Below are 24,984 nucleotides of genomic sequence, written 5' to 3'. Positions count from 1 at the left end.
GGGGAATTTTCAGTCTACTTATTTATCATTATTAGCTAAGATTGGAATATTTCTCAAGAAAATAAAGCCCTTTTTTTCATGCAACCAAAATGGTACAGTGTGGGGCTCAAATTTGTTTGAAATTTTTGTTAGGAGAATCTTTAAGAACTTGATCTGAATAGAGTTTGTGAAGGCCAAGCAACCCAACAGGAATCACATGCTGTTTTAGCTATATTTAGACAACCTCAGAGATCCAAAACTATAATCAGCCTCCAATTCTTTATTTGGGCTGAACACTGTGTGGGTGTTCCAATGAACCACATGCGCTTATTAATTGTTCCAATGAAGCAAATCCACATAGATGAGATATTTCATTGTAATTTAGGCTTCGTTTGGGACGGCTTTTTTATTGCTTTCTAAAACGGAATTTTAGTATAAAATTTTTTAATTTTGTACTAAAACTCCTTTTTAGAAAGCAATAAAAAAGCCGTCCCAAACGAAGTTTTAGTTTTTTTATTGTTTTTTGAAATATCTTTTTAGTACAAAAAATTTTTTAATTAGAAATTTTTGTACTAGAAAGCTCTTTTACAAAGAAATAAAAAAACTGTCCCAAATGAACCCATAAATTTAGTTTGGAACTTTTTTCTTATTGTTTTATAAAATTGTTTTTTAGTACAAAATTTTTTTAAAAGTAGAGAAAAATTAATGATATAAAGCTGTCCAAACAAAGTTGTTTGGGATGGCTCTCTTATTGCTTCCTAAAGCAGCTTTTTGATATAAAAATTAAAAATTTTGTACTAAAAAACTGCTTTAAGAAGCAATAATAAAGCCGTCCTAAACAAAGCTTTAGTCTCTTTAAATAGAGAATGATGAGTCGAATCAAGTTCAAATAATATAATCAAATGAAAAAGAGAATTTCAGATGGGATTTTATATGGCCATATGGCTATAATTTATGGTGGAGATCATGATTTGTGCTATAGAGTTAGCAAGTTACACAATTATTTAGAAATAAATAGGTTGAATCCATTATAGTTGGATGTGTGTGGGCAAGTTAGGTTTAAGCTGCTTTTTATGCATAAGATATAATTTTGAATAGCCTAAGACTATATAAATATATAATTAATATTGTAAATAATTATTTTTAGTTGAGCTTGCTTATTAAGAAAATAAAATATGCAAATCAAATATAAGATATTTAAAATAAATAATTTGAAATGAAAGTAGGGCTGTTCCTCCATACAAAAAGTTACTTTAACAGCTAACTCCAATCTCCATGTAGATTTCCCATTTTAGACAAGTTACTTTATTTTTTATTTTATTTTATTGTGAACATTCAAACCAATTAAGACAAGCTCATATACACATTGCATACATAAGACTCAAACTCAAGACATTTGATTAGTAGTCAAAGCTCCCAACCAATAGACTAAATTGGGTTGCATATTTACTTTATTTTTTTAGTAATTATAGTTTATTTTTAGAGTAATGACAAGGAGAAATTATTACGTGCAGAATCCGGACTCCAATCAAAATAGACAAATTCGCTTGTACACAAGCTGTGTAATTTATACACAACTTATATATAATTTGTACGTAATAATTTCTTCATAACAAGAAGCTATCACTCTATAGAATAGCACAATATGCGATGCTTGGGTTCAAAAACTTCAGTATGTCATTGTCCTCTTACTTAGAATGCTTTAGAGCTTGCAGAGATTTTTGAAAAGAAAGATGCAAGCATGAATATTTGAATCAATGAGCCAAATAACTAGTTAAATTTAATTTTTATTGAATTTTAGCTGAGAAAGGTAGAATGAATTGGATGAACTAAATCTATCTTAGATCAAATTGACATGTATATTAATCAATGTATCTCATGTACATATTTGTATGCTTGTTGATAGGTATCATAAAAAAACTCCAAAATTAAAGATAGGCAAAACTTATAAAGTCACTTGATATCTTGATGTGATGTAATAGAGTTGAGTTCAAACCCACTTTGAGTCAACTAAACTTAGCCATTGCTCATCAAGTCATCATGGTTAGGATGACATGGCAACCTTCATTTATAGGACTCTTAACTAATTATATTTAGATAATACCTTCTTGACTAGTCAAACCCAAGCCTACATGTCGTAAAATCAACTAAATTAGCCAATATATATCAAGATCGATATGATATATATTCTTCTTTACATGATCATGTGATTGAAACATCTATGTGGCCACCATTGTAGTACGAACATCTGGAGATTGCTTAGCAATGTTGAAACAAGGGGATGGTGTGAAATGCCTCAGAATTAAATTTGAAAGAATTATCTATTTGATCATTTTAAGATTATACCAAAACTTCTATAAATAATAAATATAAATAATAATCAACAAAAATAACTAAAATCATATACATCAATATATTTTACTATTTATTCATAAAAATTGTCATTTACACTAACCAAGAAATAAATACAATAACTAATCTATGACAGCTCCTGATTACAAAATAAAATCTAAAGAAAATCTAAGGGTCTCTATCAACCTCACTCCAACTGGTACTTATCCGTTCATTGACCTGAAATCATTAAAATTCACATAATGAGCTCAAAAGCCCAGTAGTAATTCAAAATTCACTAAAATTTTCAATGCAATGACTAAAAAATCAATATGATATACTCAATCTAATATAATCAATATATGTCAATTAGTTAATGACCAAATATTATCCATAAAATTTTAAACAATCAAATAATAAAAAGCAACGAAACATTATAATGAATCTATAATCAATAAATTATATAAAATTCAATAAATCGATAAAACAATGGTGCATAAATCATTAAAAGAATTTATCTTATCTAATCATATGAATCATATGTTTATGTATTATCAATGCACCCAATATTTTCAATGATATTAATGTATTTGTCAATGTTATCAGTGTTATCAATGTATGCATGTATCAATATATGATTTGATAAGGTTAGACAACCAACTTCAACATAGTGTTTTCAACATCTTTTATGGAAACTTATTATTAGTTGGTTATCAGTTATATCAATTATCACTTATCTAATTAATCTATCATCATTACAGGTGACTTCATTAAATCAATAATATCTGTAGATGTAATCAGTCATTTGTTGCATGTTATAACTGGGATAACACCGCAAACTATCTTTAAAAGAAAGCCGTCGGCACAACTTCCTGCTTAGGATAATATATTTTAAATTCCAACCCATTTTATAGTGTTGACATCGAACATTTCTTGCTTATGCAAATATCACAATCAAAATGCAATATGAAATAACCAATTTTGTTCAATACAAAAAATTTATATACTAATTAAAATCATTTATAACTAAAATAAGATTTGAGTTACTTAAAATAAATAAAAGAAATCTCTAAACAAAATTAACAGATAAAAAAACACCGAATAAAGTTTTTTTCTTTCATCTCTCTTCTTTGGCAAGGCACGATGCTGAAATTCAAAATTTTCATTTAAAAAAAATATTTCAAAAAAGTTTGGATTATCACATGGCGCACTTGCCGCCTCTATTTTTTTTCCCACCAAAAGTGATCGGAGGATTGTGTTTGAGTTGTGATGATCAAAAGACCATAGGAACTTAGTCGGGCGACGAGGATTGAGAGATCATAGTTGCGTGAAGGGAGATCATAGTATATTTTAAGCGAATTTGATATTAATATTTCTTAAACGAGTCAAATCTAGAATAGCTTAAGCTTAGCTCATTAACTCTTTCAAATTTGGTTCACAAGAAATTTATCAATCAAAGCTCGAGCAAGAAGCTCATGAATCATCTTAAGTACTCTCATGCATGTGCATATGTAAAAAAGTGTAAGATTTTATAAACCTTAAATATGTATGCCCCCTCCTAGGAAAATGCTACTTTTAAATACATAAATATATTTTAAATTTTTTACAAAATCTTATTTAATAAACCTTAACATGGTCTCTCCTAACAAAGCTGGATCAGCCATGTTTTCCCCCATTCTCTCTAAAACAAATTCAGCACATGTTTTCCCCATTTTAAAAAATGATTTCATCAAAGCAATACTGTCATAATACGACACATCGACTAACAGTATACTGAGTTGGAGCTTTTTATCCAATAATCTCCTTTTGCACATTCAGAACACTCCCCTTAACGTGTACCATGTCCTTCCTTAGCACTTTAAATGTCTTCTCCAAAGGGCAAATTATTACGACCGGTGGCGGTCACCTGCGCTTTTGACTGCGCTTTAAGCATGCTTTTGACTGCGCTTTTAGTTGCGTTTTACCTGCGCTTAATTTGAAATAATATTTTATTAATATCCAGACCTATCTCCGTGTCCGGTGACCAGATGCAATAATTTGCCTCTCCAAAGATAACTTTCATCATGGATATCCAAAAAATTATTCTTCAACCATATTACCATCTCAATAATAACATCAGTCAAATTCAATTTGAACCTCCATTTAAAAGCAAATGTTCAAACACTAGGTGCGAACACAGCTACATTGAGGGTTCAAATACAATTCAAAGAAAATTCAAATCTAATTTAAGCTTTGTTTGGGACAACTTTTTTTCTGCTTTCTAAAACGATTTTTTAGTACAAACATTTATCGAATTCATAATGTTTATACTAAACATACTTTAAAAAGCTGTAAGGAAGCCGTCCCAAACGAAGCCTTAATCCTCTATTTCAAAACTAATTGTGGGAAGCTATGTTAGAAAAAAAAATCAAATTAGATTTAAATATCATATTACATGTTCGAATTTTTCTTGAACCTAATTTCGAAGCTAAATATTAGGTTTGAAAAAGAAGTTCAAACAAGGTTTTAATTATAATTAAAAGCTTGGAAGAATTAACATAAATTAAAGAAAACAGGAAGACTACAAACTTTTAATGGTGTTGTAATCATGTAGAATTAACATTAAACTAGGCTTTACGTCCAAACAAATAGCAAATTCTCCTCTCCTGTGTGGGAACTGGGAAGTATATATCGCTAATCTTGATGCATTTGCCAGCAACATAATGAACTTCGAAGTTTGCACCGCATCTTAGGCTTCGTTTGTTTTTTTGGTGCTTTTATAAAAGACAGTTTTAAAAAATATTAGTTCAGAAAATAGAGTTTTGTAACGGAGAAGCATTTATAAAAAGCTTTCTCAAAACTGCAGAAAAATGAAAAAAAAGAGTTATTGGGAACGTGATTTGATGAACCAAATAACACAAAAAAAAATTACTCCGTTCCCGAAAACGGAAAAGGCAAAAAAACGCTCAAACAAACAAAGCCTTAGACTTCATTTGGGATGGCTTTCTTACTACTTCATAAAGCAGCTTTCTAGTACAAAAATTTTACTAGAAAGCTGATTTAAGAAGTAGAAAGAAAGCCGTCCCAAACGAAATCTTTTAAGTTACAATATTGGACATGAGAAATCTGCGAGTATAAATAGCCCCCTGCTTTATCTTTTTGATTAGGAACTGTTTTCTACTCTATAATTCTTAAAAGAGCATAACAAAAGCTTCTATAGTAACTAGAGAAGACTCAAAATAGTTCTACATCAAGCAGTGTAATTTGAACGCTTAAATGAAATAATCGGCCAACAGTAGCTGTGGATTCTCTGTGTCTTCCTCGACCTCTGCGACGTCTTCCTTCCTTATTTCTTCCATTCTTCTATTCCAAATGCCATCTATTAGTTTCCATGTTTCATCGCTGATAATCTGAGTCTGGAAGGAATAAACAATGGATATAATGAGCTACTACAGAAATGAAAGACTCTACATCGAAATGTGAAAGTGTAAAGCTGTACCTCCATAGGCCTGGGAGCCCCAAAGGTGGAAAACCCAGCATTTCCAGGTGCAAAGGTGACCCTACCAGGAAGAGAGAGTCCATATATTCCCCATCTTCCAGCATAAATGAGCGCACCATACTCATCCACGGGTCTGACAGGTTTCTGCAACAATGTTCAAAACAAACAAAGGGGCACCAAAGATATCACTACAACTATTTCTCGGCATCTCGTGCAACTTCAGAAGAATAGAAGCAGAAGGCAGTCAAATGAAAAGTGTGGATTGTTTCGAGAAGCACTGAAATCCTTCCAGTAGAAAAATCAGAAATGATGAATGGAGGAGCCATGGATAGGGACAGATGGAGACCAATGGATGCATTTCTGTGTCAAACTGTCAATGCTTTTCAATAGGGATAATAATTAGCCAAAATGAAATAAAATCCTCCCATCACATTTTCCTCTGCAGCTTCAGTCCTTTAAGCAAACTTCCCAATTACTTTTCACTAAAAAAAATGTTGACTTCCCAATTATAATTTGAAAATTAAACAGATCACAATGACAGATTTAAGGTGAACAAATAATACCTCCATATTATAGAATTGTATTGTATACATTAAATTCAAAAAACTAAAATAAATGTGACCAAATCTAGAAAAGAATTATTTACGCACTGAAATCACGCAACAAGAAGAAATGACATGCAGACCTGAGCAATTCGTGGAGCTTTCCTGTATATGTCCCATATTTCATCAGCCTTGATCCATCCTTTCTCTAGTAAGACATCTAAATAGAAGAAAAAATGTGCTATTTTTCAGAACAAGATGCTAGTAACGAAGACAGGAACTTGGAATATATAATGAATTTCCTTGAGTAAACTATCTTAAGCATAAACTTCCCATCATAGTAAAGTTCCTAAAAGGCGGCAGCAGCAACAACAACAACAACAACAAGCCTTTATCCCACTAAACAATCTAAGGACTGGAGCTAATTTAAACCTAATAAAATAATATCATTTCTAATACTTTCTAACTAAATCTTTTTTAGGTCTATCTCTACCCCTCTTAATATAGGCCCGATCTAATACATCTACTCTTATAACCGAGTCATTGGAAGGCCGACGTTTTATGTGACCAAACCATAAGGCAACTCTCTCTAATCTTATCTGTCACTAGGCTCCAACCTTTTCACATATATATACTCGTTTCACATTTTGTTTCTTAATAGGCAAAGAAATTTAAAATAAAGTTCACAAAAGCAAGCAATGAATTGAGTTCCCGTGCCTGTAATTGTCTCAACTGCTGACTGGTATTCGTGCAGCACAGAAGAGCATTTCTCAACAGCAAAACGAATATACTCACTCCTGAGGAATTCCAATTTTGTTGCAAGCTGAATCCCAAAAGAATTAGATGCTAATTTATGCATGTGATCAGTTGTATTAAAATTCAGGTACCTTCCAAACTAAGCAGAGCTTAATGAACATACGTTTGGCACAAGGTCATTCAGGTTTCTATAATATGCTTTCCCAAATGCTGTCATTCCGGTTTGAAGTATCAAGAACTCGGCATGTCTTGATGCCTCAGAAGTAGCCTTCGCAGAAATCCAGCTCAAATTTTCAATCCCAAACATTTCCTCTTCTATTACCCTGGCTGTTTATCTCACAATTAGTGGAAAAAAAAGAATCAAGAGATGACGTAACAAGCAGCCAAAAAAGTAAGGCAACTGCTTTGTTGATCATGATAAAAGAGCAACATGGCATAAGATTAAAAGTAACTAGCTAAGATGCAGGAACTGTAAGTTATTTAAATTCACCGTCTACCTATATATTCAAAAATGATAAAAGGGATCTGAATTTTTGGATCTTACATATAAAACGAGAAAATGATCAAAATAGTCCAATCTTTCTATTTAAGGGGTTGAGGGATCAAAATGATCCTTTAAGATAGTTGGGGACTATTTTGATCTTTCATAAAAAGTCAAGAGATCATTTTGATCATTTTCTCCCTATAAAATATTCTCAAGCATAAACATATAAAGTAGGTAGAAACTAAATGCTTGATAAATTTCTTATAATTAAAATATTAAGCATGCTATACAAATTCCATGCACTAATCTCAATATTCCGACTCAGGAAAATTAACATGTGGAGAAGACATAAGTCATTTTAGAGAACAAAAAACAACTGCAAGCTTTGTACAGCATGCATGCTTTGTCATTATTCATAGATTTGCTGAGACTTTAATCCGAAAGAAAAGTTTCAAATAAAGTCTTTCCTTCAATCCCCACCCCCAAGATCCTCTAAAAGGGTAACGAGTCTCTATACAAATATGTGATGACTTGATAATTCTTGCTTTGATATTAGTTTTAAATTTTATTCTAGAAGATTGTGATGGGCCGAGATTTTACATTTGGCAAGATGTAAGACTTGAATATGGCAAACTCACTCATGATCTATGATGCACCGACACGAACATGGCGACACGGACACGACACGACACGACACGACACGGACATGACATTTTTTAAAAATATAGGACACGGGTGCGGCGTGGACAATCATAACATTTTTTAATATAAAATATAGAAATTGAGGTAACATTATATTAAAAATGGCAAGCAATAATAAATCAAAGTCATGATAAATTGTTTAGCTTATAACATAAAGATGTTTAGTACAAAATGTCTAGTACAACAACAAAAATATAAGCAAAAAATAATTTAGTACAACATGAAAGTCCAACTACTCAATAGAGGGAATGATAAAATTAGATTCAGAAGTTGGTCTTTGGCCTTCACTATCATCATCATTGAATATCATTGCTTCCAACTCTGGTTCATCTAGAGAAAGATTTACAACATCCAATAATCTCATATAATCAAGTCACTCGAATCCATCTCCAGCAACATCCCACATCTTGTTATCACATGTCATATAAAGTGGGGTTTTCCTTGTAGAAGATGAAGATTTATATGCACATAAACTAAATGTTCAGCCTATTGTGGAGTTATTTTATTCCTCTTTATTGATTGAATAAATGAGTATGTGCTCCAATTTCTCTCACAACAGAAAGAGGATGACACTTGACCAAGAAGTTTTATTGCTATTGTTTGAAGAAGCGGTGCTGAAGCTCCTTGAATTAACCACCACATTTTTTTATCCATCCTCTATCTATCAATCAAAGATTTTTTATCACTAAAATCCTCTAAATATCCAAAGAACTTTGCAAGTTCTATATTAATTTTTCTTCTCTCATCCTCATTTGGGAAATATCGTTTCAAGCATATCTTTCTCATATTTGATACTTCTAAATCTTTTTGTGGTGAGACACGTTGAGGGTCTTCTTGAAGTCATTCTTTACTTTAATACCTTCAAATAATACAAAGCATATAAAATTATTTATTTATTTACCAAGAAATTTAAAAATAATTTAAAAGATGAATACAAATATATATTGGATTTAATGAATGGGCCAAACAATGCAGAGGTGTGTTGCTTTTGGTCCACCTATTCTCGAGAATGGTATAGACAATACTCCAAAAACTTAAATCTTCATTATGTGACTTTCTTTGATGTCTGTATATAATATTTTTCACTTTTGTTAACATAGTGTCCCACATCTCATAAATCAAATGTAGGCATGATTTATCTGCGCCAGCCTCTCTCAACATGTCATAAATCAGATCATTGAAAGCCAAAATGTAATCTATATCATCCCACCACAAATCATCTAAGACCTTTTATTTTGCATACCTTGCCTTCCCAACATCTTCTTGATAGCATGACAATTTCTCACTAATCACCATAGATTGAAGAGCATTTTTTATTTGTTTGAATCTTCTCAACATGATTATTACAGAGTCAAAACGAGTTTCAACAACAGCTAACATTTTCAAATGTGAGAAATCATTAAACATTGAAAGTCTCATTGAGTGGTTCATAATAATTTTTTTGATCAAAATAGCATCATCTGCAACCACTGTTATCCAATGACATTCAGCATAGATGATTTCATTTCTCTTTATTATTCGCTGCACAAATATTTTTTAGAGCAAGATTTAAAGTGTGCACAACACATGGAGTCCAGAATATATGAGGATAAGTTTGTTCCACCAACAATCCTGCAGCTCTACACACTGGTGCATTATCTGTTATAACATGCATAATATTTGAAGACCCAATAATGACTATCACCTCTTTAATCAAATTGGCAATGAAATATTTATCCTTGTATTCTCCTTCACAATTCACAGCTTTAATAAATATTGGATAATTCTCTATAGCGGCCATGAAATTAATGAGTGGTCTTCTTTGAGGATCAGTCCAAGCATCACACATCAAAGTTACTCATCAAAGTGACTCCTTTTTCTTTCCACACACCATTTATTGGTTCAAGCAACGTTTCAATATGTGCTCTTTTCCTTTCCAATAATTTTGATCATAATGCATTGTAGCTAGATGGAACATAACCTGCAAGATTGTTATTACATGCAAAAATGAATGTATTTTTGTAATGAGGATTTCTTGCAAGATTGAAAGGAAGTCCAGCTGAAAAAAACATCCTTGCAATTTCACCATCCAATTCCTCTCGTTGTTGCATGATAAAAGCCTTCTCTAAAGCACTACTGGAAACTCCTTTTCTTTTCTTTGAATCATATCCTTCACTTCTATATGATAATGAATGATCAACTATAACAGATGAGAAAGAAGTGTGGGATGAACCATGGGTAGATGGCAAAGGTATCTATTTAGGAAGTGCCATTTTGATCATAGATTCAGCTTCATCAACTTGTCTGTTCAATTCAATCAACTGTGACGTACTAATCTTATGACGCATTTTAATTACATTGCCACAAAATCTTAAGTAGATGTGCTTTCACCCTAGAATAAGATCTTTTGTAGGTGTCACCACAATAATTGCATTTAAATGACACATTCCCTCCTTCAAAAGTTTTTCCAAACCTTATAACATAAATCCATAATGGCTTATCAGTTTCTACAGATGGCTCTTTTGAACCACTCCCACAAGCACTATAGCTCATTTTGCTTTTAAATTCACTGGTAAAGTAGAAGAAATAAAGAATTAATAAATATTGTCAAAAAAATTTAAAAAATAATTAAAGAACTATTGCATCATGCGTAATGCATTTAAATTCACTGGTAAGAGTAAAAGAGCAGTGAAAGTGCAATAAAAGCGCAGTGAAAGCGCAGCAAAAGCGTAGTGAAAGCGCAGTAAAAGCACAGTGAAAGCACAATAAAAGCGCTGTGAAAACACATTAAAAGCGTAGTGAGAACGCATTAAAAGCGTAGTGAAAACGCATTAAATACATGATGAAATTTAATTGTTTAAGGCAGGTTGCTTCATTGCGTCTGTGAGAAAATTTTAGGGTTTTGGCTCTTCTTGGCGGCTTCCTTTCCGGCCGCGATGGCTCTTAATCCTCTAGATTCCGCCTGCGATCTCTAAACCCGCTTCGGCTCTCCCTTTATTGCCTTTGCCCTCCTCTTTGACGCCACCTGTTATACCGGAAGGTTCGGAACAACCTCTCCCTGAACCTGCTTTACCGCCACTGCCTGAATCCATCCCTGACAAAGATCCACCTCTTCCTAACCTTAATTTGCCTCATGAAGAATCCTCTTCTTCTGAGCAACCCTTCCCACATTTGCTCATGCTTCCATCTCAAGTTGTTCTTGCGAATAGCTTTGATTCAGTGCAAGTGGATAACCTGAAGGTGTGACCTTTGAGGAGGAACTCTCTTCCTCCTCTAAAACTAACGATGGTCCTCCTCCCAAAACTTCTAACTCCAAAGCCTCCTCCTCCTCCACTAAACCTTCTTATGGGAAAAACAAATCGCCTTCCAAAAAAGCCAAAAACCCAAATCGGCCAAAATGGCCAAAAACCCCAAGTAACCCATGTCTCTGCCCGCAATTGCTGCTTGGAATGTTAGAGGGTTTAATAACCCTGTCAAAGCCAAGTTGTGTAAAGACTTAATTGCCACCTACAATCTTAAGCTTTTAGGCATTCTAGAAGCTAAAATACACCATTCTTCTGTTTCCGACCCTTCGTTTTCTTTTCCCCATGTTTTATTTGAGAATGAGAAAAGTTGTGACAATTTTTCCTGTTCTACCCCTGGTAGAATTTGGATTAAATGGGATTCTGCCCATTTATCTTTCACCCCTTCTTTCACCTCTTCCCAAGTTATTCATGGCATTGTTGAAGCTGGCTCTTTACCCCCTATTTACCTTTCTGTTGTTTATGCCGCTAATGTTCTGGAAGATAGGAAAGCTTTATGGGATGATCTTCTTGATATCTCGGCTAGTATTGACCTTCCTTGGATTGTCATGGGGGATTTCAACTGTTGTATATTTGATTGTGAAAAAGCTGGTGGGAACTCTTTGTCTACTGATAAATTGGGAGAGCTTAATAATTTTATGTTTGATTCTAGCTTACAAGATCTTGCTTCTGTGGGGTTTTTTTATACTTGGTTTAACCAAAGGATTGATTCCCCCATTCACATTAAGCTTGACAGAATGCTAGTTAACTATGCTTTTTTGGATTTATTTCCTGCTGCTTACTACAAAGTTGATTCCCCTTCTGGTCGGATCATTCCCCTTTGATTCTGTCTGCTACACATGTGAAAAGAACCTTCTCTAGGTTTATGTTTAAAGTTTTTTGGACTAATTTGGATGGTTTTTGGGAGGAGGTCCTCTTGGCTTTTGATAGACAAATATGTGCTAGCCCCGTTGCCTTCTTTTATGATTGTTTGAGGCACCTTAAGGAAGCTATCCGTGGAAAAAATTGGAGCTCTTCTAATTTCATTTCGAATGGCATTTTAGAGATGAAAAACTTTCAGCACCAATGTTTATCCGAGATTCAGAATGATCCTTTAAACCATGCCTTAAATTCTTCTCTTAAGGAGGCTAATGACAAATTAGCCTCTTTTCAAGCTGCTTGGTTCTCTTGGATTTACAAAGAGCAAAAGCTTATTGGCTATCCCAAGGAGAGGATGATCTTGGTTTCCTCTATGCCAAGATCAGATCTAGGAAGAACAGAAATGCTATTAAGGAGCTTGCTTCCCCTTCTAGGCTTCTTTCTTCTCATGAGGACATGGCTCTTGCTCTGATAGGCCACTTTAAAGATCTTTATAACGCTCCCACCCCTCCTTTGGAAAACTCTTATAACATCCCTGTTGGTAATAAAGTTCCTTCTTATTTGCTTTCTGGTCTTTAAGCCCCTGTTACTAATGAAAAAATCAAAAAGGTGGTTTTTGCTGGTGTTTCCACCTCAGCCCCGGGACCTAATGGTTTTTCTTTTGTTTTTTTACCAAAAAACATGGCACATTATTGGATTTCATCTTTGTAGAGCTGTTAAACACTTCTTCTCCTCTGGGCAGATGCCTAGGGGTACTAAAGCTACGGCCATTATCCTTATCCCTAAGGGTACTCATTCTAATTCTATTTCTGATTACAGACATATTTTCTTATGCAATGTGTTTTATAAAATTGTGGCCAAGATCATTGCTAATAGGATGAAGCCCATCCTTCCCTCCATTATTCATGAGAGTCAGTCTAGTTCCATTTCTAAGATATGTTATACTGACAACATCATTCTTGCCTCTGAAGTTTAGAGGGAATTAAAGGTCAACATAAGTATTTCTATGCCAAGCTAGACATCAAGAAAGCCTTTGACTCAGTTTCCCGCAACTTTCTGATTAACATATTAAGGTAAAAAGGTTTCCCGGAAGCTTTCATTACTTGGATTAGAGGTTGCATTTCTGATGTGCACTTCTCTATTTGCCTCAATGGGGCTTTGGAAGGCTTCTTTAATTCCTCCTCGGGGCTTAGGCAGGGATGCCCGCTTTCCCCCTTCTTTTTTGTATTGTCATGGATGCTTTATCTTCTTGCCTTAATGATCAGGTTCACAACTCTTTTATGGGGCTGCAAAAACATAATCTCAATATCAACCACCTCATGTATGCTGATGATCTTTTGGTTTTTGGCTTAGCCACGGTGGATAATGCTAACTCCCTGAAAGAGACTCTTCATAGTTTTGCTGATGCTTCTGGTCTTCATATCAATCCCATTAAAAGCTCTTTGCTCTTCTCTAAAGGCTTGATTTCTGATAATGACATCTCTGTCTGCCTTGGGATTGCTCGGGTGGAGGACTCTATCACCTATTTGGGCCTTCCCATTTCTACCTATAGACTTAACTCCGCTCACTTCCAACCCCTACTGAGTAGGATTTCTACTCTACTTGAGGGTTGGAAAGTTAAATTTATTTCTTTTGCAAGTAGATTGCAATACTTAAAATTCACTATAGCCAACACTATAACCTACTGGATCCGTGGAGCTATTATACCTAAAGCTTGCCGCAAAGTTATCTCTAAGATTTGTTCCAAATTCCTCTTTTTTGGCAACATTAAAGAAAAGAAGCTGCATCTCATATCTTGGAAGTCTGTGGTTTTACCAAAGATCAAGGGTGGATTAGGTCTTTCATCTTTTGAGTCTCTTTATCATAACATGGCTTGTTTCTTTATTTTCAGGATGTTCAACAATAACACTTAAATTGGATCTTGGTATAGGGAGAAATTTGAGTCTCCTTGGAAATCTCAACCAATTTATGCTTCAAAATTCTGGAAATTGTTCTGTCAAGTGGCTGCTTCCATTCTCCCATCTGTTTCCCTCTTGGTTTACAAAAACTATAATTTCTCTTTCCTTTGGGATCCTTGGTGCAATAACAAATCGGTTTCTGATAATTTCTACTCTCACAGGCTTTCCCATAAGCGGGTTAAGGATTTCATTATTGATAACCATTGAGCTCTCCCTGACTCATTACCTACTGAGATTACTTCTGTTATTTTGAGGACTGACGTTCCGTGGGGGCATCCAGTGCTTACTTGGGAGGGCTACCCCAATCCTCCCTCCAGGAGTCTCACGACTTTTTATCATGCTCAATTTGATGATGTGGTTTGGTTTAAGTTTATTTGGTACAAGGGCTTTGCCTTACGTTATACATGTTATGCTTGGATGGCCTTGAAAGGGAAGCTTAAAACAGCAGATAATCTCACTATTAGGGGCATTCCAGCTTTTCCCGACTGTTCTTTCTGTCTTGGAAAGTTGGAAAGTCATTCTCATATTTATTTTGACTGTGATTTTACTTTCTCTATTCTTACCGCTTTGCTCCCTTTGACGGTTATTTTTTACCTAAGGCCCAATCTTTTGCAAGTATGATTTTCTGGAGAACTATCGGGATTATGGTAAGAATGAAAAACATTTCTGTTATCTTATTTTGGCTGCTCTGATCTACTTTATCTGGAGGGAACGGAACAATAGAAGGTTTGCTAATATTTGGAGAAGTCTAAATGATTTAAAAGCTATTATCATTAGTGTTATTCGTGCCAAATCAAAGCAGTGGAAATGTTATGAGCACCTCAAGGAAAGGTTTGCGGAAATTCTGGGCGGATTTGTTTTCTTATGGTTGTTGGCTTGGCGTGTATTCTCTATTAGTAGATGATTCTTTACCTGATGTTGCTCCTTTTGGTCATTGTTGGCGTGACTTTAGACAGGGGTGTTATTGTTACTGTCATGTTGAGATCTTTCTGTGTGGTTCTCCACTCTATTACACACTCGCAACCTATTTGTTCGTGTTGGAATTTTTTGGTTCTTGGGACGATGATGAGCCAAGGTCTACATCAATCCAACATCCTTGGACGGTCTTATGGCAACCAGGTTTTCATGGAGGGGTTTTTTTCTGAGGCGCTGCGATGGCCTGTCTGCTTTGGCTTCAGGCAACCAGTGTCTCTATGGCTGGATTCGTGGCTTTCTATTATGTGTCGGGCTTTGATGCTTGTCTGATGTAGACCTTATTTTCTTGAGTCCGCGTGTTTCTGCTTTCTTATTTTCTTGTTCCTTTCCTGCATTGTTTTCTTTCTTCAAGTTTTTGGTGGTATAGTTCCTGTACTTACTTGTAACTATCAGTTTTGTTTTGTAACTTGGACTGTTTAATATTTGGGCGTATGCCCCCATTTTTCCCAAAAAAAAAAACGCATTAAATAAACAATTTTTTTTGCAAGAGCACTTTAATTCAAAACAAATAAAATACTTTAAAAAAATATGCTTTTCCAATCACAAATCTACATAATCATTGATAAATGAAGAGAAATGACGAATGGAGAAAAAATGATGAAATCAACTTAAAGGTTTGAAAAATTTTCTACGGTTTGGCGTCGGCTTCCCTCGGCTGTGCATAGAAATTAAAGAGGATGGCTTGTTGCTTACAGCCGGAAGGGAAGACCAAGGGTGCGATCTCCAGCCTACCGCTGCTCGCCTCAATCGCTCGGGACGACCACAAATACGAACATGAATACGGGATTAAGGTGAAGATCAAGACTCGGGCATGAACCGACTAATATGAAATAGCGGGATTAGGGTTTTTTTATTTATTTATTTATGCAATAACACATGACCGGTTTAATTTTTCTATTTTTTTAATGGGACACGCTGATGACGTGTCTGACACGTGTCCTCACCGTGTAGGATGCGTGTCCGTGTCTGACACTGCATACCCTCTTAAAATGAAGTGTCGGTGCATCATAGCTCATGATATCTTCAACTTACGTAAATTTTGCAGGTAAGATGTATAAAAAACTAGCTAGCTCCAACTTCAAGATAACTTTAGGATTGACTATATCTTGGAACATTCAATTTAGACCATAATGAAGTTTGACCCTTCAACTTACCATGTCCCACACCTCTCACCTCTTAAAAGAACTGCATTGCGCACCTGTTAAGATGAGATTTTTTTTTAATCAGTTCCACTATTTCAAAACAAAAAATCTTATTGATCATTTTAATGCTAGGAGTGAAGGTGCAAGAGTAAGGTTGCAAACGAAAAAATTCAAGCTAAGACAAGCATGTGGTTTTTCATATTTGAGCTCGTTTATTTTCAACTTGTTCGATTCAAGCTCGACTTGAGCTTTTCTATTTATGTTCAAACATTGTTCATTTAAAATGAAAAATGTTCAAGTTTGGATTTTTTTTCAGCTCATATTAGATTCACATCATGTTATCGAGATTTAAACGAGTGACTCATACTAAATAATAAACAAGTCTTACCGAGTTATTAGAGAGCTTTACTATCAAGATATTCATTAGCTTAACAAATGAGTCTTATCAAATCCATTAATGAAAATATCTAGCGAGCTTTCTCGAGCTCATAAACGAGTCAACCTATTGAGCGTTTTCGAGCTTAAAAATGACTATTTTATCAAGCTCAAAAAATGATACTTTTAATAAGCAAATTTTTTAATAAACACTCAAAACCAACAATTTAGAAAACATTAACATACCTCTAATTAATAGAAGATATAATATTTAATTAATTTAAATTTTATTAATTAATTATTATTATTTTATTAAATTATAATAAATATAAAACATTCATATAAGGATGTTTATCATTTTTATAAAGAGTTAATCAAACTTAATATCGAACATTAATCTGGTTTCTTAACTAGCTTATTTGCAAGCTCTATATCAAACATGAATCAAGCTTCTTAGCGGCTTCATATCGAGCTTATTCACGAGCTTTAAATGAACATAAACGAGTTAAACAAACAGTTGTTCAAGTTTGTTTATGAGAAAATGATCAAAATGATCCCTCAAATCGTTGTGAGAGGCTAAAATGGTCCCCAACTATTTTGAGGGACTAATTTGGCCCCTCAACTCCAAATGGGATATTTTTTATCATGTCATCTAATGGTAGAGTTGATATTGTTAAGTATGAGGATAATTTGGTCTTTTTTAATTAACAATTTTAAGAAATGTAATTTTTTAAATTTCTTAGGGATTATAATTTTTGTGAAAATTTTTATTAAACATTTCTTTAATAAAAAAATTATAAATAATATTTGTTCTAATAATTTCAAAATTTTTAGTTTTAATATACTTGGCAATTCTTAAGGGGCTGTTTGGCGAAAGTAGGATTTAACTTTAGTAGGATTATAGTTAACAAATTATAATGATACAACAACAACATGCCATTATCCCACTAAGTGGGGTTGGCTACATGAATCCTTTTACTCCATTGTGCATGTTAAGAATCAAATTCTCATCTAAATGTAATAAAGAAATGTAATATCTAATATTTTCTAACCAAGTCTTTTTAGATCTAACTCTACTTTTCTCAACATAAGTCAAATTTATGACATCTATTATCTTAAATGGGTCATTGGAAGGCTGATGTTTTAAGTGACCAAACCCTCTAAGGCTACTCTCTCTAATCTTATCTTCCATTGGAGGTACTCCAACCATTTCACGTATATGCTCATTTCGTATCCTGTCTCTAAGAGTAAAGCCACTCACCCACCTGAGCATCCTCATATCTGCAACACTTAACTTAATATTATGCTTCTCTTTTAATGGCCAAGATTCTGCACCATAAAGTATTGTAGAACTCACTACCATCTTATAGAATTTTCATGCAAGTTTGAGAGGGACTTTTCTATCACACAACAAGCTTGATGCATTCCTCCACATCAACCATCCAACCTAAATTATACTAATAATATCCCCATCTATTTCACCATCACTCTGAACAATACACCCAAGATATCTAAAACATTTACTCTTATTAATAACTTGATCGCCCCAAGTCACAATCCCCCCATTAGATCTATTATTACTAAAATTAAACTCCGTAAATTTAGTTTTAGAACTACTTAAACGAAAGCTTTTAGACTCTAAGGTTGACATCCATAATTCAAATTTACCTTCAACTCCCTCTCTTATCTTATCAACAAGAAGAATATCATCAGTAAAAAGCATACACCAGGGTACAACCACTTGCAAATGTCTAGTGAGAACATCCATGACTAAAGTAAAAAAAAATTATGGGCTTGAGGCCGATCCTTGATGTAATCCAACTACTTATTCAAATCACCTTGTGTTTGAACACAAGTAACAGCTCCTGTATGCATATCCTTAATGACCTGAATATAAGGATTATCAACCCCTTTCTTATTTAAAACTCTCTATATCACTTCTCTTAAAACTTTAACATATGCTTCTCTAAATCAATAAAAATCATATGCAGATCTACCTTATTCTCTCTATACTTCTCCATCAAACTTCTCAATAAATGTATAGCTTTCATAGTAAACCTACCTGGCATAAATCCAAATTGATTTTGAGAAATATTAGTGTCACGCCGCAACTTATGCTCCATAACTCTCTCTCACAGTATTAAAATATGACACATTAACTTAATTCCTCCATAATTCGCACAATCTTGTGCATCACCTTTACTGTTAAAAATAGGAATCAACTAACTCATTCTCCACTCATTTGACATCTTTTTAGTCTTCAAAATAATATTAAAAAGTTTATTAAGCCAAGAAATTCCTTCATATCCTAAGCATTTACATACCTCCATTGTTGGATATCATCAGGTCCAATAGCTTTTCCACACTTCATTTTCCTTAAAGCCTCTCTAACTTCATGATGCAGACATCCAACCGTCCAAGCCTATCCAATGAGGAGCTGAAGATCGACGGCCGTGATCATCCTACATTATTTTAAATTTTATTTGTAATTATGCATTTTTCATTTTTACCCTTACTTAAGGGTCTAATCTTATGTAAGCCCTAGGGGTATGATCGTCTTATTTTAGTTTATTTTATTTCTAAGGCCTGTATATAGATGCCCTTGCTAATGTAATGGAATGATGGATTATTAATAAAAATATTTTGTACTCTTGTCCACTGAGAAGGACACTACTTCACCAACATTGGGTGTCTGTGTTGAAAGTGGGAGTATAAACAATAGGTCATGCAAACGACTCTCAGAATTTTATGAATGCTGAGACTGTTATTTTGAAGACTAAAAAGATGTCAAATGAGTGGAGAATGAGTTAGTGATTTTGTTGCCCATGCCTTTGGAATACTAGCTGAAGATGGTTTTTTACCTGCTATTAGTGAGGTGGTAGACAGTTACACTGTGCATTATGAGCTCCCTATTGGTGAGCTCACTACCTTCATCCCAGTAGAAGTGGCAAAACAATTCAAGTATTATGCCCATAGTTCCAACAATGATATATTTAATAATATAACTTGGAGACAGATAGATGAATGTTTTATCGTGGACATTGTTAGATACTTCCGTGAGCTGTAGCCAGATGCATAAAGTTGGTTAGTGAAATCCAATCCTATTTTGGTCGGAAATGCCCCTTGGGTAGCTCTGGATGTAATTGATGGTTTAGATATAAAGACTTTCAATCCTGAGGGGAAGAAAGTAATTGCAAGGGCAAAGAACCATTTGCTCAAATCAATGCAGTTCAAAGGTAGGGAGACTTTGGCTGCGAAAGCTTTGTTAGAGAGTTAGTAATAATATGTGCTTAGACTAGCCACCACTCGTGCACCAGAGTGCTAATGGTTAGTGTCTTTGACCTTCACCATGAGGTCTGCCCCGTTTGTTCGAAAGGTTCTTTGGGTGTTAAAGCTTTAGAACTAACTTTGCATTTTATTTCCAAAAAATATTAACTTTCAGGTTTTACCTTAAATTTCCTGAATTAAAAAAAAATTAACTGATGTAGAACGGATATGGGAGGGGGCAGGGTCGGCAGCATGATTGGGTGCAAGTAGAGCTTGGGGTGGGGATTTAGAGCTTATCTTATTAAGAACCTTAAATGAAGAAAGATTTATTTAAATTAAAATATATTTTTAAATAGGTTTTAATTTAAATCAATCTTTCTTCATTTAAGATTCTTAATAAGACAAGCTCTAAATCCCTACCCCAAGCTCTACTTGCACCCAACCATGCCACCGGCACTGCCCCCTCCCATATATGTTTTACATCAGTTAAATTTTTTTTTTATGCAAGAAAATTTAAGGTAAAACCTGAAAGTTAATATTTTTAGGAAATAACAATGCAAAGTTGGTTCTAAAGCTTCAACCCCCAAAGAACCTTTCGAACAAACAGGGCGGACCTCATGATGAAGGTCAAAGAGACTAACCATTAGCACTCCGGTGCACGAGTGGTGGCTAGTCTAAGCTCCTATTGGTACTAACTCTCTAACAAAGCTTCCGCAGTCAAAGACTCCCTACCTTTGAACTGCATTGATTTGAGCAAGTGGTTCTTTGCCCTTGCAATTACTTTCTTCTACTCGGGATTGAGAGTCCTTATATCTAAATCATCAGTTACATCCAGAGCTACCAAAGAGGCATTTCCAGCCAAAACAAGGTTGGATCTCACTAACCAACTTTGTGTATCTGATTGCAGCTCACGAAAGCATCTAACAATGTCCACGGCAAAACATTCACATATCTGCCTCCATGTTATATTATTAAATATATCAATGTTGTAACTATTGGCATAATACTTGAATTGTCTTGCCACTTTTGCTGGGATGAAGGTGATAGTGAGCACACCAACAGGGGCTCATAATGCACAGTGTAACTTGCTGTCATCTCACTATAAATGGTAGCAGGTGAAAAATCATCTTCAACTAGTATTCCAAATGCATGGGCAGCAAAATCACTAATTATTCTACCAAAAATAGCAGTATCAGCATTCGTAAAATTCTAAGGGTCGTTTGCATGACCTATTGTCTATATTCCCACTTTCAACATAAACACCCACTGTTGGCGAAGTAGGGTCCTTCTCAAAGAACAAGAGTGCAATAATTTTTTTATTAATAATCTATCATTCCATTACACTAAGGGCCTCTATATATAGGCCTTAGAAATAAAATAAACTAAAATAAGACGATCATACCCCTAGGGCTTATATAAGATTAGACCCTTGAGAGTAAAAATAAAAAATGCATAATTAAAATAAAACTTACAAATAAAATTTTAAGATAATGTAGGACGATCAAGATCGTCGATCTTCAGCTCCTCCTTGGATAGGCATGGACGGTTGGATGTCCGCATCATTCTCACTGGGTGAAAAAGAGCTCGACTCTGTCGAGTTCGCATCCTGGGTGAGCAATCATGCTCTGATATCAAACTGATATAAAACGGGAGAGGGGTCATGTGAATTTGATATTTTAAATTAATTAGAAAAGCGAGAAGAGTTACTTAATTAATCCCTTAAAAGGAGTTCTAATTTTGTGAAGAAATTTATTAAAATAAAGAAGAGAAGAGAATAAGGGGGGCCGATCATATAGGGAGGGAGGAGAAGTGTCCACATACAATGTATGTGGATCCAAGCAATAAATGTGATTAGGGAATTAAATCTGATTTTGATTTTAGATTTGAGAGATTTAGGGAGTCCTAAAAAAAGATTTATTAATTAGGAAAATTAATTTAAATCAAATCCAACTAGAAATTTAATTAGATCTAATTTAAGTAACTTTCCTAAGATTATGATTCCTAAAAAAGATTTATTAATTAGGAAAATTAATTTAATTCTTATTTAAATCTAATTTAATTCTTATTTAGGAATCCCTATCTTAGGAAAGTTACTTAAATTAGATCTAATTAAATTTCTAGTTGGATTTGATTTAAATTAATTTTCCTAATTAATATTTTTTTATGAAACTCCCTAAATCTCTCAAATCTAAAATTAAAATCAGATTTAATTCTCTAATCACATTTATTGTTTGGGTCCACATACATTGTATGTGGACACTTCTCCTCCCTCCCCATATGGTCGGCCCCCCTTATTCTCTTTCATTCTCTATTTTAATTAATTTCTTCACAAAATTAGAACTCCATTTAAGGGATTAATTAAGTAACCCCTTCTCTCTCTTTTCCAATTAATTTAAAATATTAAATTCACATGACCCCTCCCATTCTATATCACTTCCGTTTTACAAATACATCCATAAAAATAAGTCTTTAATTTAATTTAGGGTACTAAGGTTACTAAAGTCAATCACATTCTCACAATCTACATTAGAAATTTTTTTTAAAATATATCTCATCAACCTTTGTTGAATATCCTCTTCTAAAAAAAGCACTTTTTGATCTTCATCCTTCATACACTTCAGTTGAACTAAATCCTTACTACTCATATCTCTTTGTTTAGCTAACTTATACATATATCTTTCATCCTCCTTAGTATCTAATCTATTATATAAATCATTAAAAGCTGCAATCTTTGCATTACATATTATTTTCTTAGACTCCTTACAAACTTATTTATATCTTTCCCTATTATCAAAAAATTTATCGCTAAACCTATGTTTATAACAAATCTTATTATTTTTTTTCGTTTTTTGCACAATTTAATTCCACCACCAATTATTTTTACTATTAATAGTTTTTTTCCTTTTGATACTTCAATCACATCTTTTGCAACATTCTTAATATTACTCATAGTTTAAAATTGCGCAATAAGAGGCGCGCCTCTGTGCAATTTGGACCAAAAGCGCCTTGAGGCCTAAGCAATTTTGGCATTGCCTGAGGCTTTCGCCTCAAGCAGAGTGAGGCGCGCCTCAATTGCGCAATTTTGCTTGAAGCGTGCACCTCATAGAGAGGGTCCCACTCACCTCAAATAATTATGAAAATGCCTCTCCCTTCTACCGGTCCAAGCCAAACCGCAAGCATCGTGAACCCGATCCTGAAAGCTGCCGTTCCCGATCCCGCAAAAACCCGAAGCCGGATCTCCCGCATGTCTCCGGCGCCTCTCCTGCCGGCGCCGCCGCTCGCCGGTGAGCCCTTTATTTCCGGCCGCCCCTCTACATTATTTGTTGATTAATTCTTATAGTTTTTTAAAGTTTAGGGTATGATTTTTCAACTTATAGGAAAGCTATGGTTTTAAATTTTTTGAGTGTTTTTGTTTTATTTTGCTTTTTTCCTTCAGAAAATATGATTAAGGGCAAGGAAAAGTCTAATACGTCATTGCAGAGGGACCCTTCTTGGAAATACAGTATATAAGTTGACATATGCGGCGATGATAAGACTTATGTGTATTTGAAATGCAATTTTTGCGAGAAAGTAGTGAAGAGCGGAGTAACCCGCATGAAGGAGCATTTATCATGCTCTCATAAAAACGTAGCACCGTATGCAAATGTGTCGGACAAGGTGAAGGATGAAATTATTGCTTACATGAAGAAAAGTACCACGGAAAAATACTTACAACAGGAGCAATTTGATGAAAGGGTCAAACATGGTGCTTACTTCGGGAGCGAGAGTGGAAAGGGCTCTTCCTCCACTATACATATTAGAGGTGCACGGGATCTGATGGACCAATATATGACTAATCCAGAAGAGGATAGAGGACAAGCACAGATGATGTCTGATGGATATTGGCATATTTTTTTTAGAATCATAGAATGCCATACCATTTAATGTTGCTACCTCGCCGGTCTACTTCAATATGCTGTGGTCTGTAGGTTGTATGGGAGAGGGTTGAAGGCACGTTCCATGTACGAGTTGCGAACATGGATTTTGAAGGAGCTGCAGAACACAGAACAGAGCATTGATGAGATTAAACGGACATGCATTGAGGCTGGTGTTACCATTATGTCAGATGAATGGTCTGACATGAAGAGCAAGAGCTTGATTAATATCCTTGTCAACAATCCCTACGGCACTATATTTTTACGATCAGTTGAAGCTTCATATGAGGTTAAAAATGTTGCATTCATTTTCAATTTACTAGTTGGATTGTTGAGGGGATTGGGGAGCAATTGGTTGTTCAGGTGGTGCTGACAATGCCAGTGCATACAAAGCAGCTGGTCAGATGTTGATGGAGAAGATAAAACACCTGTATTGGACCCCCTGCGCAGCACACTGTATTGATCTCATATTGGAGGAACTTGGTGATTTACCTCAACACAAGAGCACTCTTTCTAGGGCAAAGAAGATCGCAAAGTTCATCTACAACCACTCATGTGTCTTAGCCTTGATGATAAAGTTTTCATAGAAGGAAATCATTCGTCCTGCAACCACTAGGTTCGTTATTACATTTGTGCAATGTAAATCATTTTCAATTCCTAATGCAAGTTTATACTACAGGTTTGCCACATCTTATTTGACACTACAAAGCATGTTGGATGTGAGACAACCTCTTGAAGCAATGTTTACATCAACATAATGGCTTAACTCTGTGTGGGGGAAGAAAATGGAGGGGAGGGAAATACGCAAGCTAATTCTAAATGATAAATTTTGGGCTACTGTGACCTATGCCATTTAGTTGATGCCGAGAAGAAACCAGACATGGGTTTTATTTATAATACTATGGATGAGGCGAAAAAGTTGATTGCACATAACTTGGGAGG

The 24,984-nt window shown here is 34.6% G+C and overlaps 1 protein-coding gene across 1 annotated transcript in view; it reads right to left on the bottom strand.

The window, feature by feature from the left end:
- Positions 1–5,414: 5,414 nt before the first annotated feature.
- LOC110098297 (probable inactive ATP-dependent zinc metalloprotease FTSHI 4, chloroplastic) overlaps positions 5,415–24,984 on the bottom strand; it is a 51,952-nt gene continuing 32,382 nt past the window's right edge. The window contains exons 11-15 of the mRNA XM_028698472.1: positions 7,250–7,413; positions 7,048–7,153; positions 6,474–6,550; positions 5,789–5,932; positions 5,415–5,705 (exon numbers count right to left, since the gene is read on the bottom strand). Of these exons, the coding sequence (XP_028554305.1) occupies positions 5,562–5,705; positions 5,789–5,932; positions 6,474–6,550; positions 7,048–7,153; positions 7,250–7,413 (635 nt within the window). The 3' untranslated portion in view covers positions 5,415–5,561. The remainder of the gene's footprint in view (positions 5,706–5,788; positions 5,933–6,473; positions 6,551–7,047; positions 7,154–7,249; positions 7,414–24,984) is intronic.

The sequence above is a fragment of the Dendrobium catenatum genome, unplaced genomic scaffold, assembly GCF_001605985.2.
Source record: "Dendrobium catenatum unplaced genomic scaffold, ASM160598v2 fragScaff_scaffold_1089, whole genome shotgun sequence".
Lineage (NCBI taxonomy): Eukaryota > Viridiplantae > Streptophyta > Magnoliopsida > Asparagales > Orchidaceae > Dendrobium > Dendrobium catenatum.
This window is presented reverse-complemented; position numbering and strand designations above follow the sequence as displayed.